The following is a 15,669-nucleotide window of genomic DNA, read 5'->3' as shown; positions in this document are numbered from 1 at the left end:
TAAAAAGGATCTATTGCTTTTCATACCTACGTGACAAACAAAGTTACAAGAAAGGCAGTCATACTTGTTGTTGCCGCCATGGGGACTAAACAACATTTAATCGATGCATTTTTTACTTTCCTTCTGGACAAAGTTTTTTGTGGTGCTGAAGACAAACAAATGGCGATCTCTCTAATGTTGCTTACATTACAGTCATTTGTTTAGCGCCACGGGAGCTCAACTCCTCGATCGCGATCGACCGGACTATCGCAATGGCTTTATTAGTCGATCTTTCAGTACTTTTGTCCGCAATCTGTTTAAATGTGCTTTTTTGCAAAATTCCAGTTTGTTGACAGTTCTGCACAGTATCTTGTGGTGATAAATCTGACGATAATGGTCCGCCTCTTTCGCCTCCACCTGCATTTCACCGGCTTCATAACGCTCGCGCCAAGCAAGTTTTATTTCCTCCTGTATGGTGAGGTCACTACTCGCAATCTATAGCTTAGTGAATTCTGTGGGGGGAGGGGGTTGCGGTGTGAGGGGAGATTGCTCAGGGTTTGCTGTAACAAGCTGCACCTCCAGTAGGCAATGGCAATAAAAATCTCTATTCCAGTCTCCACGAAACAACAACGTGCTCGACGGAAATATTGTCAATTAAATACTTCGTGCTGCGGAAACCCTAGGTGGATGTTTGTATTGATATGTCAGATAACTGCCACAGAGTGCGTAAGGTTCTTTTTGACAAATTATTCTCCAGGTTATAATAAACTGTCAATGATGTACAAAGCCAAGTGTCTCGCTAAATGTTTTTCAACAGTTTTGATGCTTTCTGTTTTAATTTTTTTTTCATAATGTTAACGTTTTGAAAATTGAGCTGTAGATATTCTACTTTTGACGGAGAGAAAATTACCTTTTATTTGTTTTGAGTAATTCAAATTAATTATTTTTGTTACGGTATATTTTTGTCTTTAAACCCCTATGAATTTTTAAGTGAGTAGATCTCTAAATGGACTAAACTGCATGTACCTTTGGTTTAGCGGTTTCTTCAGTCCAAATCTACTATTTTACACAACCTTCTTCCCATGGTTTCTCAAAGCAATAACTGATACTTGCAAGCGCAAATACAGACGTATCCCGATTCAGCGTACCAGGTTATTTCCCCGTTATGAGTCTACGAGGGCAGACAGGTTGTCCGTACCGCAAAATCAAAGCTGCATCAAAAAAATATTGAACATTTTCGTGACATAATTCCCTCGGTAAATTCATTTTTAAATTAACATCTCTTCATCGAGAAATAGGCCGAGTGGATTCATATTAGCGTCTGACTTACAACCATCTGTTTTACTTCGCGATATGAGCACAGCAAGAACCAGTTTTCACTGTAATATAATGACGATCAATGGACATATACAGTAAGATAGGAATTAATGAGACCTAGAGCTTCTTCCAGTGCAGTATCATAAATTACAAAATTAATTGTCGTGTAGATGTTGTAGAGTAACACCAGCGATCATGATTTGATGAAGCAAGTCTTATCGAGTCCTGAAACGCTGAAAGAAAAGTTATAATCATTTTAGATCAAAAATAAGAAATTATAATTCGGTGCAGTAGTCGCATAAAAGCTATGCACCTCTGACAGCAATTCATGTAGAGTAATTCAAAGATTTTTATTTTTTAATTTTTTGTAGCGTACGTTTATAAAAATTAGTAATTTGTGGTAAGTCCTATGGGACCAAACTGCTGAGGTCATCGGTTCCTAAGCTTATACACTGCTTAATTTAACTTAAACTAACTTACGTTACAGACAACACACACAGACACCCATGCCCGAGGGAGGACTCGAACCTCTGACGGTGGCAGCCGCGTGAACCGTGACAGGGCGCCCAAGAGCACACTCTACCCCGCTCGGCGTACGTACGGTTATAAGCGTGTGCGTTAGCCACCTCAAGCAGATGTGCGTTTGTTGTACTCGACATTTCACGTCGTTTTTGTGAGATGTACTGAAGCTACAGTGTTCATGTTTGCCACGCCAGTGTTCAAGACGGGGCAAAATCAGCTAAACTGCCAAATCCGTGTAATTCACAAATTTATTTACTTATGTATCTAAAGCTGACTCCAGTTAATTCCTTTGTCTTCGAGTAAAATCTCGCGCGTCACATAAATTCATTTCGTAAATATAGGAACAAAGACTTGACATAAAATTTAAATGTGTTTTTCGTTTTGATTTTATAAAAACTCGTGCAGGTGTTGTGAGATATTGTGCAGTGTTTAATCATCGTTTGTAGACATAACATGGGTGCTTTTCAGGAACGTGATACATTGTGTAGTATTGTATAGTCAACTGTTAACTTAACTGTGCTGTTCAGAAACTTCTCCCACAGGATCCTTGTTCACAACTGACAGTTCCTAATTTTAATTATACGTTTACGTGAAAAAGGTATATTTATGAGAAGTTTCAGACGCTTGCAAAAGTTTTGCTAAATTACGAGTGTATTGCGCAACCTATTTCGTGATACATCGGTGATTGTGGTTTACAGTTACTGTAACTACGCAACATATCATCTCACATTAGAAGTGTATATTATCAGAATTTACCGCAAATTAACACTACTATCGAATTTTATTATTGACCACAATATGAGAAACGTTTCAGAGAATCAGTTAAACTTATAACAAGTATTCTGTTGTCGTAATAGCTATCTCATTTTTGGTTGTAAATAGCTGCAGTTCCTGACAGCTACTAGTAATACTTGTAGCTTACCAGACTCATAAATTAAAAGACGATGAGCAAGCTTCATATAAACTGATTTGTTTATTATTCTGTAAAACACTGTATTAGGCGTAAGTTATTTGCTTATTGTTCTGCAAAATACTGCATGAGGCATAATTCATCCTCACTGTGTTGCTGTTCTCGGACAGGGGATAAGTCGGTTGCTATTCGCAAGTAGCTGATCACCATGTCTCCTGTCAAGTGATCAGTGTCTACTACGAAAGCGCGTAGTTGAGACGGCTACTAAAGGCTGTATAGTAGAGCTACCAAATGTACCTGTCCTGTGGATACTGTCTCTCCTGCAGGAAATACAAGAGCCATCATTACTCGTCCACTTAACTGTGAGTGGCGTTTCAATGATGTTCCACCAATCCAGCTAACCAACAAGTTCGAGGTGATGTCTTCCGCTGAAACCGAAACTGAGCCAATGAGATTCACCCCATCTGTTGAGAAACCAGCAGTGACCTGTGTCAAAGGGTAGCGGACGCAAATGGGCAGTGGTCTACTAATCGTCGGCGATTCAAACATACGGCGAATAATGGTACACCTTAGGGAAATGGGAGCAAGGGGTGGATAGTAACATCAGGAACACTCGATGTGTATGCCTGGTGGCCTCATTCAGCATGTTGAAGACGCTCTTCCGGTAACCATTAAGGGAGAAGGGTGCCACTAACTGCAGATTACGGTGCACATGGCAATGCCTGTTGTCTGGGCTGTGAGGTCATACTCGGATCATTCCAATGACTAGCACAGAAGACTGCTCACTCAGTTTCAACGAAGCACACGGTCTGCAGCATTATCCCCAGAACAGATCGTGGCCTACTGGTTCTGACTCGAGTGGAAGAATTGATGGGAATACTGCAAAGGTTCTGCGACAAGCTAAGCTTTGGCTTCCTAGGCTTGCGACATAGGGTTGAAAATTGTAGGGTCTACCTAAGTGTGTCTGCACGACCAACCAGACGCACTACCCAGGTAGCTGACTGTGTGTGTGTGGTTCAGACAATTTCCTTTTTTTTTTTTTTTTTTTTTTTTTTTTTTTTTTTTTTTTTTTTTTTTTTTTTTTTAAGATTCGGCGACTCTCCAACCAACCCAAAAATAAGATCCAAGGAAATGCCCGCTGCATGTCAAAGCATTAAAATTCTAGCAAGTTCCAGATCTTGAAATGCTCCTAAAAAGCGCTGAAGCTCACATAATACGAAAAGTTGGTTAAAACCTGGATTTGATAGTAGTGAGATCTTTGGGAAAAGTTTAAGTGTATAATGAAAGAATAGGAAAATGCGAAAAGGAGTTGGTATATTTCTCAAATCCGCCAAGACAGAAACTGAAGCTGCTTGTGAGAAAGTTTGGGCAAAGCACATTATCATGGATGGGCATAAAATTTTAATACACTCCTGGAAATTGAAATAAGAGCACCGTGAATTCATTGTCCCAGGAAGGGGAAACTTTATTGACACATTCCTGGGGTCAGATACATCACATGATCACACTGACAGAACCACAGCCACATAGACACAGGCAACAGAGCATGCACAATGTCGGCACTAGTACAGTGTATATCCACCTTTCGCAGCAATGCAGGCTGCTATTCTCCCATGGAGACGATCGTAGAGATGCTGGATGTAGTCCTGTGGAACGGCTTGCCATGCCATTTCCACCTGGCGCCTCAGATGGACCAGCGTTCGTGCTGGACGTGCAGACCGCGTGAGACGACGCTTCATCCAGTTCCAAACATGCTCAATGGGGGACAGATCCGGAGATCTTGCTGGCCAGGGTAGTTGACTTACACCTTCTAGAGCACGTTGGGTGGCACGGGATACATGCGGACGTGCATTGTCCTGTTGGAACAGCAAGTTCCCTTGCCGGTCTAGGAATGGTAGAACGATGGGTTCGATGACGGTTTGGATGTACCGTGCACTATTCAGTGTCCCCTCGACGATCACCAGTGGTGTACGGCTAGTGTAGGAGATCGCTCCCCACACCATGATGCCGGGTGTTGGCCCTGTGTGCCTCGGTCGTATGCAGTCCTGATTGTGGCGCTCACCTGCACGGCGCCAAACACGCATACGACCATCATTGGCACCAAGGCAGAAGCGACTCTCATCGCTGAAGACGACACGTCTCCATTCGTCCCTCCATTCACGCGTGTCGCGACACCACTGGAGGCGGGCTGCACGATGTTGGGGCGTGAGCGGAAGACGGCCTAACGGTGTGCGGGACCGTAGCCCAGCTTCATGGAGACGGTTGCGAATGGTCCTCGCCGATAACCCAGGAGCAACAGTGTCCCTAATTTGCTGGGAAGTGGCGGTGCGGTCCCCTACGGCACTGCGTAGGATCCTACGGTCTTGGCGTGCATCCGTGCGTCGCTGCGGTCCGGTCCCAGGTCGACGGGCACGTGCACCTTCCGCCGACCACTGGCGACAACATCGATGTACTGTGGAGACCTAACGCCCCACGTGTTGAGCAATTCGGCGGTACGTCCACCCGGCCTCCCGCATGCCCACTATATGCCCTCGCTCAAAGTCCGTCAACTGCACATATGGTTCACGTCCGCGCTGTCGCGGCATGCTACCAGTGTTAAAGACTGCGATGGAGCTCCGTATGCCACGGCAAACTGGCTGACACTGACGGCGGCGGTGCACAAATGCTGCGCAGCTAGCGCCATTCGACGGCCAACACCGCGGTTCCTGGTGTGTCCGCTGTGCCGTGCATGTGATCATTGCTTGTACAGCCCTCTCGCAGTGTCCGGAGCAAGTATGGTGGGTCTGACACACCGGTGTCAATGTGTTCTTTTTTCCATTTCCAGGAGTGTAGATTCTTGTACTGACAATCACACTAGTATTGGGACGACGGGATTCTTGCGACAATTTTTACGTATATCAATTTGAAGCACATTAATTAGTTGACTCCATTTTCCCAGTGAAACAGTGCTGTAGCGTACTGCTAGAGGAGACAAACCCATTGATAAAGTGGAGTATGTACATTTACATCTGCATACGTACTGCGCAAGCCACCATATCATGTGTGGCGCGGAATACCGTGTACCATTCCTTTCCTGTCCCACTCGCAAATAAAGTGAGGGAAAAACGACTCTGTATATGCCTGCGTTTGAGCCCTAATTTCTCGTATGTTATCTACGTGGTCCTTTCGCGAAGGGTATGATTGCGGCAGTAGAATCGTTCGGCAGTCAACTTCAAATGTCGATTCTCTAAATTTTCTGAATAATGTTCCTCGAAAAGAACGTCGTCTTCCCTCCATAGATTCCCATTTGACTTTCCGAAGCATCTCCCCAACACCTGCGAGTCGTTCGAAACTACCGGTAACAGATCTAGCAGCCTGCCTCTGAATTGCTCCGAAGTCGTGCTTTATTCTGAACTGATACTTAACTCATACACTTGAGCAGTACTCAAGAATCGCTCACACTAACGTCCTAAATGCGATATCCCTACAGATGAACCACACTTTCCTGAAATTTTCCTAATAAACAGAAGTCGACCATTCGCCTTTCCTATCAAAACCCTCACATGATCATCTCATTTCATTCCGCTTTGCAATGTTATACCCAGGTATTTGAACGACGTGATTGTGTCAAGCAGGACACTACTAATACTGTATACAAACATTACGGCTTTGTTTTTTCTATTCCTCCCCATTAACTTACATTTTTCTACTTTTAGAGCTGCCACTCTCCTAGATAGGAGAGCTAGGAACACTCTTCTAGCCTTATTGACGGATTTATGAACTTTCGTAACCACAGTTGCTATAATTACATCTCGACCAGTAATGCGTGTCACCGTACTGATTATGTCGATAAGGTTCGGTCGGTTTCTAGCTGTAAGGTCCAAGATATATCCATTGCTTGTAGGGTACCAAACTAGCTGCTCGAAAAGGTTTTCAGAAAACGTGTTCAAACATATTTCCAAACCAGTCTGTCAGTACGCCCCACAATGAACCCATAGAAGTCCCAGTTTACATCCGGCAAGTTAAAGTTGAAGCCAACTAAAAATTTTGTCTATAGCCACTCATCTTCGACACCTACCCGTACACTATAGCATTATCAGCAAACAACCGCTGCCTACCCTGTCTGCCAGACGGTTATGTATATAGAAAATAATAGCGGTTCTATCACACGTCCCTGGGCACTCATGATGATACCCTTGTCTCTGATGAACACTCACCGTCAGGGACAAGATATTGGGTTGTATTACTTAAGAAGTTTTCGAGCCGCACACATATTTAGGAGCCTCTTCCGTATGCTCGTACCCCCCGTTAACAGCCTGTAGTAAGGCACCGTGTCAAATGCTTTCTGGAAATCTAGAGATATGGAATTCGCCTGTTGCTCTTCATCCATATTTCGCAGAATATCATTTAAGAAAATGGCAAGCAGAGTTCCGCACTAGTGATGCTTTGTAAAACAGTGCTGATTCGTTGACATAAGCTTATCGGTCTTAAAAAAAAATGTTCCAAATGATAATATGTTTAGTGATTATGCAGCAAACCTATGTTAGGGATACTGATCTGTAATTTTGCTGGTCCTTTCCTTTATCCTTCTTGTGTACAGGAGTCACCTGCGCTTTTTTCCAGAGATTCGTGATAAATGCAACTAAGTCAGTGGAGTGCCCGAATTTGGATTCCATCCGAACATCGCGACTTATTTGTTTTCAACTCTTCCACCTTTTTCTCTTCCCCAGGGATGCTTATTGCTACGTCGCCCATATAGGAGTCTGTTAGATGGTCAAACGACAGATGTTTCTTCGGTTCTACTGTGTGAACGATTTCTTGAACGCGAAATTTAAAACTCTGCTGTCTTCAACTGCCGCATGAGAGTGGTCAACGAGTGACTGAATGGAAGCCTTAGACCCCCTTAGCCATTTTACGTGGGATCAGAATGTTCTCCGGGTCTCGGACAAATATTTTGCTAAAGTAAGATGCTGGTAGTTGTGGTGTGCTTCGAGCATAGATATTTTCACAAACACATGAATTTCTACTAAGCTTTGTCTGTCTCTTTTGAATCGGGAATACAACAACGTTTGCTTCATCAGCATTTTCCGAATTTCGTTGTATAACCATGGTGGGTCTTTTGCGTCCTTAATCCACTTACTAGGCACGAAGTTCTCCAGACCACGATTTAAAATCTGTTTAAACTTTGCCCATAATTCCTCTACGTCCATCTCACTGGATCTAGATGGTGTCGTTTCCGGTGTCTGAGTGAGATGCTAAAAACTGCTTACCCGCTGTTTCTGGTAGGAGCACTCTCCCAGCCTTCTTGAAGAATTTTGTGAGGTAACGGGGGATAATATGGCCTTACAGCAGCTTTGCTACGGAAAAATGGATAGGATGTGAAAAGCACAAACACAAGTCAATACATTTATAGTATCATCTTTTCCTGATCAAGAGAAGGAAGCAATCAGCAGTTTTAGATGGTTTAAATTAGTTGGTTACATAACTGCATATAATTACTGTACCTGACTTTGCACTTAAATGAATAATGTAGGGAGTGCTTGTAATGTGAGTCCTTGGATTTGCTGGATACTTAATCATTGAAACAGAAGTCATGTGAGAAAGAGCTCTTCCAAGTAGTTAGTAATTTCAATTTAAAGCACAGTAGCAGAAATAATATGATGGGCTGGTGTACTTCAATCAAAGCGTTTCATAGTAGAATTAAGTTATGAAGATGTTTAGAACAACTGCAAAGTAAGTCATTATTTTATTATGAAGACAACATTCAGTTTCGATCTTTATAGTGCCAGGCAAGTATTTGTATGTCTCATATCTCGTTCAAAGACATCATAAAATGAAGGGAGAGGGGTGAAACTGTCCCAAAAATGGAGTTATTCGTAATTATGTAAATCTGATAGCATGTCATAAATTACTACTGATTTTAATTTTCCGTGCTTAAGAATAAAAATATGTATTAAATGCAGACAGAAAATAGTGTACTGTAAAATGAACATGAAAATACTTGTTTTGTGTTTTGATGAGCGTTCGTAGTTCCGTTGCATTGTGTTTCATTTTTTTAAACTGCAACGAATTATAAAATTATGCGGTGATAAATGTGTGTAAAACTATGTAATGTATTTAGGTTTAAGTATTTAAATCTTGTTGCTGTGGTCTTCAGTCCAGAGACTGGTTTGATGCAGCTCTCCATGCTGCTCTATCCTGTGCAAGCTTCTTCACCTCTCGGTACCTACCGCAACCTACATCCTTCAGAATCTGCTTAGTGTATTCATCTGTTGGTCTCGCTCTACGATTTTTACCCTCCACGATGCCCTCCAGTACTAAATTGGTGATCCCTTGATGTCTCAGATCATGCTCTACCAACCGATCCCTTGTACTAGTCAAGGTGTGCCACAAATTTCTCTTCTCCCTAATTCTATTCAGTACCTACTAATTAGTTATGTGATCTACCCATCTAATCTTCAGCATTCTTCTGTAGCACCACATTTCGAAAGCTTCTATCCTCTTCTTGTCCAAACTATATATCGTCCACGTTTCCCTTCCATACAGGGCCCCACTCCATACAAATACTTTCAGAAACGACTTCCTGACACTTTAATCTATACTCGATGTTAACAAATTTCTCTTCTTCAAAAACACTTTCCTTGCCATTGCCAGTCTACATTCATATCCTCTCTACTTCGACCATCATCAGTTATTTTGCTCCCCAAATAGCAAAACTCACCAACTAATTTAAGTGTCTCATTTCCTAATCTAATTCCGTCAGCATCACCCCACTTAATTAGACTACATTCCATTATCCTCGTTTTGCTTTTGTTGATGTTCATCTTATATCCTCCTTTCAAGACACTGTCCATTCCGTTCGACTGCTCTTCCAAGTCCTTTGCTGCCTCTGACAGAATTACAATGTCATCGGCGAACCTCAAAGTTTTTATTTCTTCTCCCTGGATTTTAATACCTACTCCGAATTTTTCTTTTGTTTCCTTTACTGCTTGCTCAATATACAGATTGAATAACATCGGGGATAGGCTACAATCCTGTCTCACTCCCTTCCTAATCACTGCTTCCCTTTCATGCCCCTCGACTCTTATAACTGCCATCTGGTTTCCGTGCAAATTGTAAATAGCGTTTCGCTCCCTGTATTTTACCCCTGCCACCTTCAGAATTTGAAAGAGAATATTCCAGTCAACATTGTCAAAAGCCTTCTTTAAGTCTACAAATGCAAGAAACTTAGATTTGCCTTTCCTTAATCTATTTTCGAAGATAAGTCGCAGGGTCAGTGTTGCCTCACGTGTTCCAACATATCTACGGAATCCAATCTGGTTTCCCCCGAGGTCGGCTTCTACCAACTTCTACCAATTTTTACATTTGTCTGTAAAGAATTCGTGTTAATATTTTGATGCCGTGGCTTATTAAACTGATTGTTAAGTAATTTTCACATCTGTAACACCTACTTTCTTTGGGATTGGAATATTTATATCCTTCTTGAAGTCTGAGAGTTGTAAACGAATTGTGGCTATGCTTAGGAATTATTTTGATTAACGTAGTGTCACGTGAACCGACTCAGGACTGGGGATATGAGCGTGAAAGTGTGGGTTTTGGTCATTGTCTGTCGTGGTAAGTTCGGAACGGCAAAGTGTGGCGAGGGTAAGCATGGATGCCAGTGTATGCGAATAAACTGTGAGGGAACAGCGTGAAAGTGTGTAGGTCCGAGACAATAAACCACGTGTACGAATTGAACCGATTATCATTTATCCAGATCGGATTTATTTGTGAACTTTAATATGCATGGCCAAGATGTTAGAAGTGTTTTTTTATTTTAATAAATAAGTTTCGATCTGATCTTGTATAGTGTACCTCATTTTGTGCAAGGTTGTGGTATAGGCAATTGTGTATTCAGTTCACTGCTGTTCAAAGGCTAGCCCATATATGACTCAGTATTAGGGGCGCAAATGCAACCTTTCCCTACCAACCCCCTTTGCTGATGAGTCACGTATAAAACAGTTAGTGAATGAGCCCAAGTAAAGTTGCAATTTATTGTCTTTCGTAACCACAGTTGCTATAATTAAATCTTTCCCGCTATTCTTTGTCACTTTACTGACTCTGTCGATAAGGTTCGGTCTGTTTGTAGCTACAAGGTCTAAGATATTTCCGCTGCTTGTAGGCTGCCAAACTAGCTGTTCGAAACAGTTTCCAGGAAATGTGTTCAAAATTACTTCCAAGACCGTCTGTCAGTACACCTCGCAATGAACTCATAGAAGTCCCAATTTATACTCGCTAAGTTGAAGTCACCTCCAACTAGTATTGCATGATGTGGTTATTTACGAGCTACTAACAATAGACTTTCTTTGAATGACGCTAGAGCTGTCACAGCGGTATCGGGTGGTCGGTAAAAACATCCAACAATTAACATGGTTTGACTTACACCTGTTACACGCAAGTAGATAACATTCAACTTAGACCTCAATTGAAATAATATTTTTGTCAACTGCAATGAACACTCCCACTCCTACGGCATTTTTCCGATATTTCTTCTACTACTCGATAAATATCTCAGAGCTTTCTACTTTATATCTAAGCCAGCTCTCGCTCCCATGAATAATTTGAGTACAGGTACATTCCTGGAGTGCAGTAAATTCGGAAACTTTGTTATGAATACTTAGACAATTTACTGATAAAATTTTGACACTCGAAGTACCTTTACTCTAAACGCCATCCGACTTCCTTTCCCGCGTATCGACTGGCGAGTCTTCATCAGAGTACCTCAAACTACAGTCTAGCTTAAGAAACCTCCAAGTACACTCCACAAATACTCTGTTATCTGAGTAGATGCTTCCTTTGTGTAGTGCACCCCTGACTTGTCGATCGGTAGTTCGTTTTTTTGAGCAGCGAAAACGTCGCAAATGCGTCAGGTCAATTCAGATGACTTTTTGAGCCATCTAGGTTATCCTAATAAAGGTACAATATTTCCAAATCTCTCGAAAACGAACTACTCCTCAGTACTTTATTTTATGGACAGGTTTGACGATTGTGTTTCGGTTCCTCTTTCGGTGTGCTGCGGTCCTGTGCCACAGGGATTTCATTGTGTATAAGGGTTGTAATTATGTAGCTGTTAACAAAAAAATAATTACATAATTTTGTTTCTTACAGATGATAAATTAAAACTTCATGACTAACTCCTGTATAACCTCGTATGCTTAATTCTTTCGTTGTAAAACTATGTACACCTAACTTTATTCACAGCTGTTATTTTCTTAGCAACTGTGGTGTATATTCAGAATAAAATTCAGTCGTCAGTTGTACAATTAGAAAATATATTTTTCTTTTCCACTTCTGATTCATCTGTCGTCTTCAGAAGCTTAATATTGGTTTAGTAGATGACAGTATCTTCATCACAGAAGCATAATGCAGAACTTATAAGAAAGGACACACACTGAGGTCGCAAAAGTTATGGGACACCACCTAATATCGTGTCGGATCTCCTTTTGACCGGCATAGAGCAGCAACTTGACATGGGAATGGACTCAACAGGTCAACAGGTCAACTGGAAGTCCTCTGCAGTAATATTGAGCCCTGCTGCCTCTATAGCCGTCCATAACTGCGAAAGAGTTGCCAGTGCAGCATTTTGTGCAGGAAGTGAACTCTCGATTATGTCCCATAAATGTTCGATGGGTAACCAGATCATTCGCTCGAATTGTCCAGAATGTTATTCAAACCAATTGCGAACAACTGTGACTCAGTGACATGGCGCATTGTCATCCATAAAAATTCCGTCCATCAGTGGCTGCAAATGGTCTTCAAGAAGTTGAATATAACTATTACCAGTTGATGATCGGTCCAACTGGACCAGAGGACCCAGCCTATTCCATGTAAACACAGCCCCACAGAGCTGGCACAGTGCATTGTCGTCAACTTGAGTCCAAAGCTTCGGGTATCTGTGCGACACTCGAGCTCCCACCGTAAGCTCTTACCAATTGACCCCGGGACTCATCTGACCAGCCCTCGGTTTTCTTGTCGTCAACAATCCAACTGATATGGTCCAGGAGAGGGGCTGCAGGCAATGCCGTGCTGTTAGCAAAGGCACTCGCGTCGGTCGTCTGCTGCCATAGACCATTAACGCCAGATTTCGCCTCACTGTCCTAAGGGATACGCTCGTCGTACGTCCCACAATGATTTCTGCGGTTATTTCAAGCAACCTCTGCTCTCGGTCGTTAAGCGAAGTATGTCGGTCACTGCCTTGTCCGCGGTGAGAGGTAATGCCTGAAATTTGGTATTCTCGGCACACTCTCTGTCTTAGAATTCCCTAACGATTTCCGAAATGAAGTGTCTCATACGTCTAGTTCCACCTACCATTCCTCGTTCAGCGCCTGTTAATTTCCGTGGCGCTGCCGTGTTCACGAAAGCTTTTCGCATGTATCATCCGAGCACAAATGACAGTTCCGCCAGTGCACTGCCCTTTCATATCTTGTATACGTGATACTACCGCCATCTGCATACGTGCATATCGTTATGAATCACCTCAGTGTATATTGCATGTAGTAATTGTAAGCGCAGATAATGTATTTTTATTTATTTATTTATACGTCAAGTTCCGTAGGACCAAATTGAGGAGCAAATGTTCAAGGTCATGGAACTTGCCAGTGCATGAAATTACAACATAAAAGTAGTAACAGATAAAATTTAAATGTTTATGAACCAGAAAAAAGTCAATCCATAAGTTTAAGTAAACGCAGTCAACAATACAACAAGAATTAGCTTAATTTTTCAAGAAACTCCTCGACAGAATGGAAGGAGTGACGCATGAGGAAACTCTTCAGTTTCGATTTGAAAGCGCGTGGATTACTGCTAAGTTTTTTGAATTCGAACGGTAGCTAACTGAAAATGGATTTAGCAGTATATTGCACACCTTTCTCCACAAGAGTTGAGGAAGTCCGATCCAAATGCAGGTCTGATTTCTGCCGAGTATTAGCTGAGTGAAAGCTGCTATTTGTTGCGAATAAGCTCATATTGTTAACAAAAATGGTTCAAATGGCTCTAAGCACTATGGGACTTAACATCTGAGGTCATCAGTCCCCTAGACTTAGAACTACTTAAACCTACATCTGAGGTCGTCAGTCCCCTAGACTTAGAACTATTTAAACCTAACTAACCTAAGGACATACACATCCATGCCCGAGGCAGGTTTCGAACCTGCGACCGTAGCAGCACCGAGGTTCCGGACTGAAGCGCCTAGAACCGCTCGGTCACAGCGGCCGACTATTGTTAACAAGAAATGACATTAAGGAATATTTATATATTGAGAGGCGAATGTCAAAAAACCCAGACTAGAGAACATAGGTCGACAAGAGTTGCGCGAAGTTACACCACTTATTGCCTAAACCACCCGTTTCTCAGCTAAAAATATTCTTTTAGAATGGGAAGAGTTACCCCAAAATGTAATACCATACGACATAAACGAATGAAAATAAGCGAAGTAGACTAATTTTCGTGTCGAACGACCACTCACTTCACATACCTTTCGAATTGTGAAAATGGCAGTATTAAGTCTTTGAACAAGACCCTGAAAGTGGGCTTTCCACGACAGATTACTATCTGAACAACTGAAAATTTGAAGTGTTCAGTTTCACTAATCATATGCCCATTCTGCGAAATTAAAACGTCAGGTTTTGTTAAATTGTGTGTTAGAAACTGTAAAAACTGAGTCTTAGTGTGATTTAGCGTTAGTTTATTTTCTACAAGCCATGAGCTTAGGTTATGGACAGCACTATTTGAAACTGGTCTAATGTTGCACACAACATCCTGTACTACCAGGCTAGTGTCATCAGCAAACAGAAATATTTTGGAGTTACCCGTAATACTAGAGGACATATCATTTATATAATTAAGAAACAAGAGTGGCCCCAATACTGATCCCTGGGCTCCTCCAATTTGACGGTACCCCACTCAGACCCCACATCACAGCCATTCTCAACATTTCGAATAATGACCTTATGCTGTCTGTTGCTAAAGTAAGAGGTGAACCAATTGTGAGCTACTCCGCGTATTCTGTAATGGTCTAACTTCTGGAGCAATATTTTGTGACTAACACAATCAATTTACATCGAAAGAATCACATTTATGTACAACAACTTGACTATGTAAACAAATGTGATTAATTAACTGTAAATTACCAGTCCGTGTTTACAAGTATCACACAGAATATGTAAATGTTTCGACACGTCGTGTCATTATGCTTTTGTGATGAAGATATTGTCATCTACTCAACCAATATTAATCTTCTGAAGACGACAGGTAAATCGGTTGATACCGGTAAAGCGAAATAAATTTTCTGATTGTGCAAATGACGACTAAATATTCAGAATAAAACTATGTACACCGTGGATGAAGAGCGGCATTTTGCTCCACTGCCAGAATGCCCCTTGTGTAGAACTGATACTCACCACCAGTTTGTGCGCATGCCCACAGGGTGGCTGGGTATCCCTCTGACGCTGCTGGTGTTTACGCTGCAGATCTACACGGCGCTGCTTCTGGGCCGCTGCTGGATCATCGCAGAAACTCTACATCCAGATATCGTGTACGACAGCAGGTGCGTCGTTCTAAGCCTAGACTCACTCGAACAAAAACTCTGATCACATCAAATTAGTCGCTTTAGTGCTAACACCGATTTATACGTTCACTGAAGCAAGAAACGTTAGTCCGATGAACAACTATGTCATTAGAGACAGAGCTGAAGCTGCGATGAAGGGAAGGATGGGCAAGGAAATCGGCCGCGTCGTTTTCAAAGGAGCCATCTTGTCATTTGCCTTAAGTTATATTGCCTGTGAACACCTCGAAAAATACTAACAATTTTCATATCTAAAAAAACGTTAACTCTTATTGGGATGAAACTGTAGGACAAAGGGGGCCTTCTTGCAGAACATTTTGATATGCGAGGGCTATCCAGAAAATAACAGACGCTCTGAAAT

General features: G+C 42.0%; 1 protein-coding gene across 1 annotated transcript in view; it reads left to right on the top strand.

Annotated features, from left to right (window-relative positions):
• The window catches only part of LOC126419097 (uncharacterized), a 230,011-nt gene that overhangs the window by 121,294 nt on the left and 93,048 nt on the right, over positions 1-15,669 (top strand). The window contains exon 3 of the mRNA XM_050086195.1: positions 15,170-15,290. Coding sequence (XP_049942152.1) covers positions 15,170-15,290 — 121 coding nt within the window. The remainder of the gene's footprint in view (positions 1-15,169; positions 15,291-15,669) is intronic.

The sequence above is a fragment of the Schistocerca serialis genome, chromosome 9 (genome assembly GCF_023864345.2).
Source record: "Schistocerca serialis cubense isolate TAMUIC-IGC-003099 chromosome 9, iqSchSeri2.2, whole genome shotgun sequence".
Classification (NCBI taxonomy): domain Eukaryota; kingdom Metazoa; phylum Arthropoda; class Insecta; order Orthoptera; family Acrididae; genus Schistocerca; species Schistocerca serialis.
The sequence above is the reverse complement of the archived record's forward strand: the minus strand, read 5'-3'. Positions and strand labels throughout refer to the sequence as shown.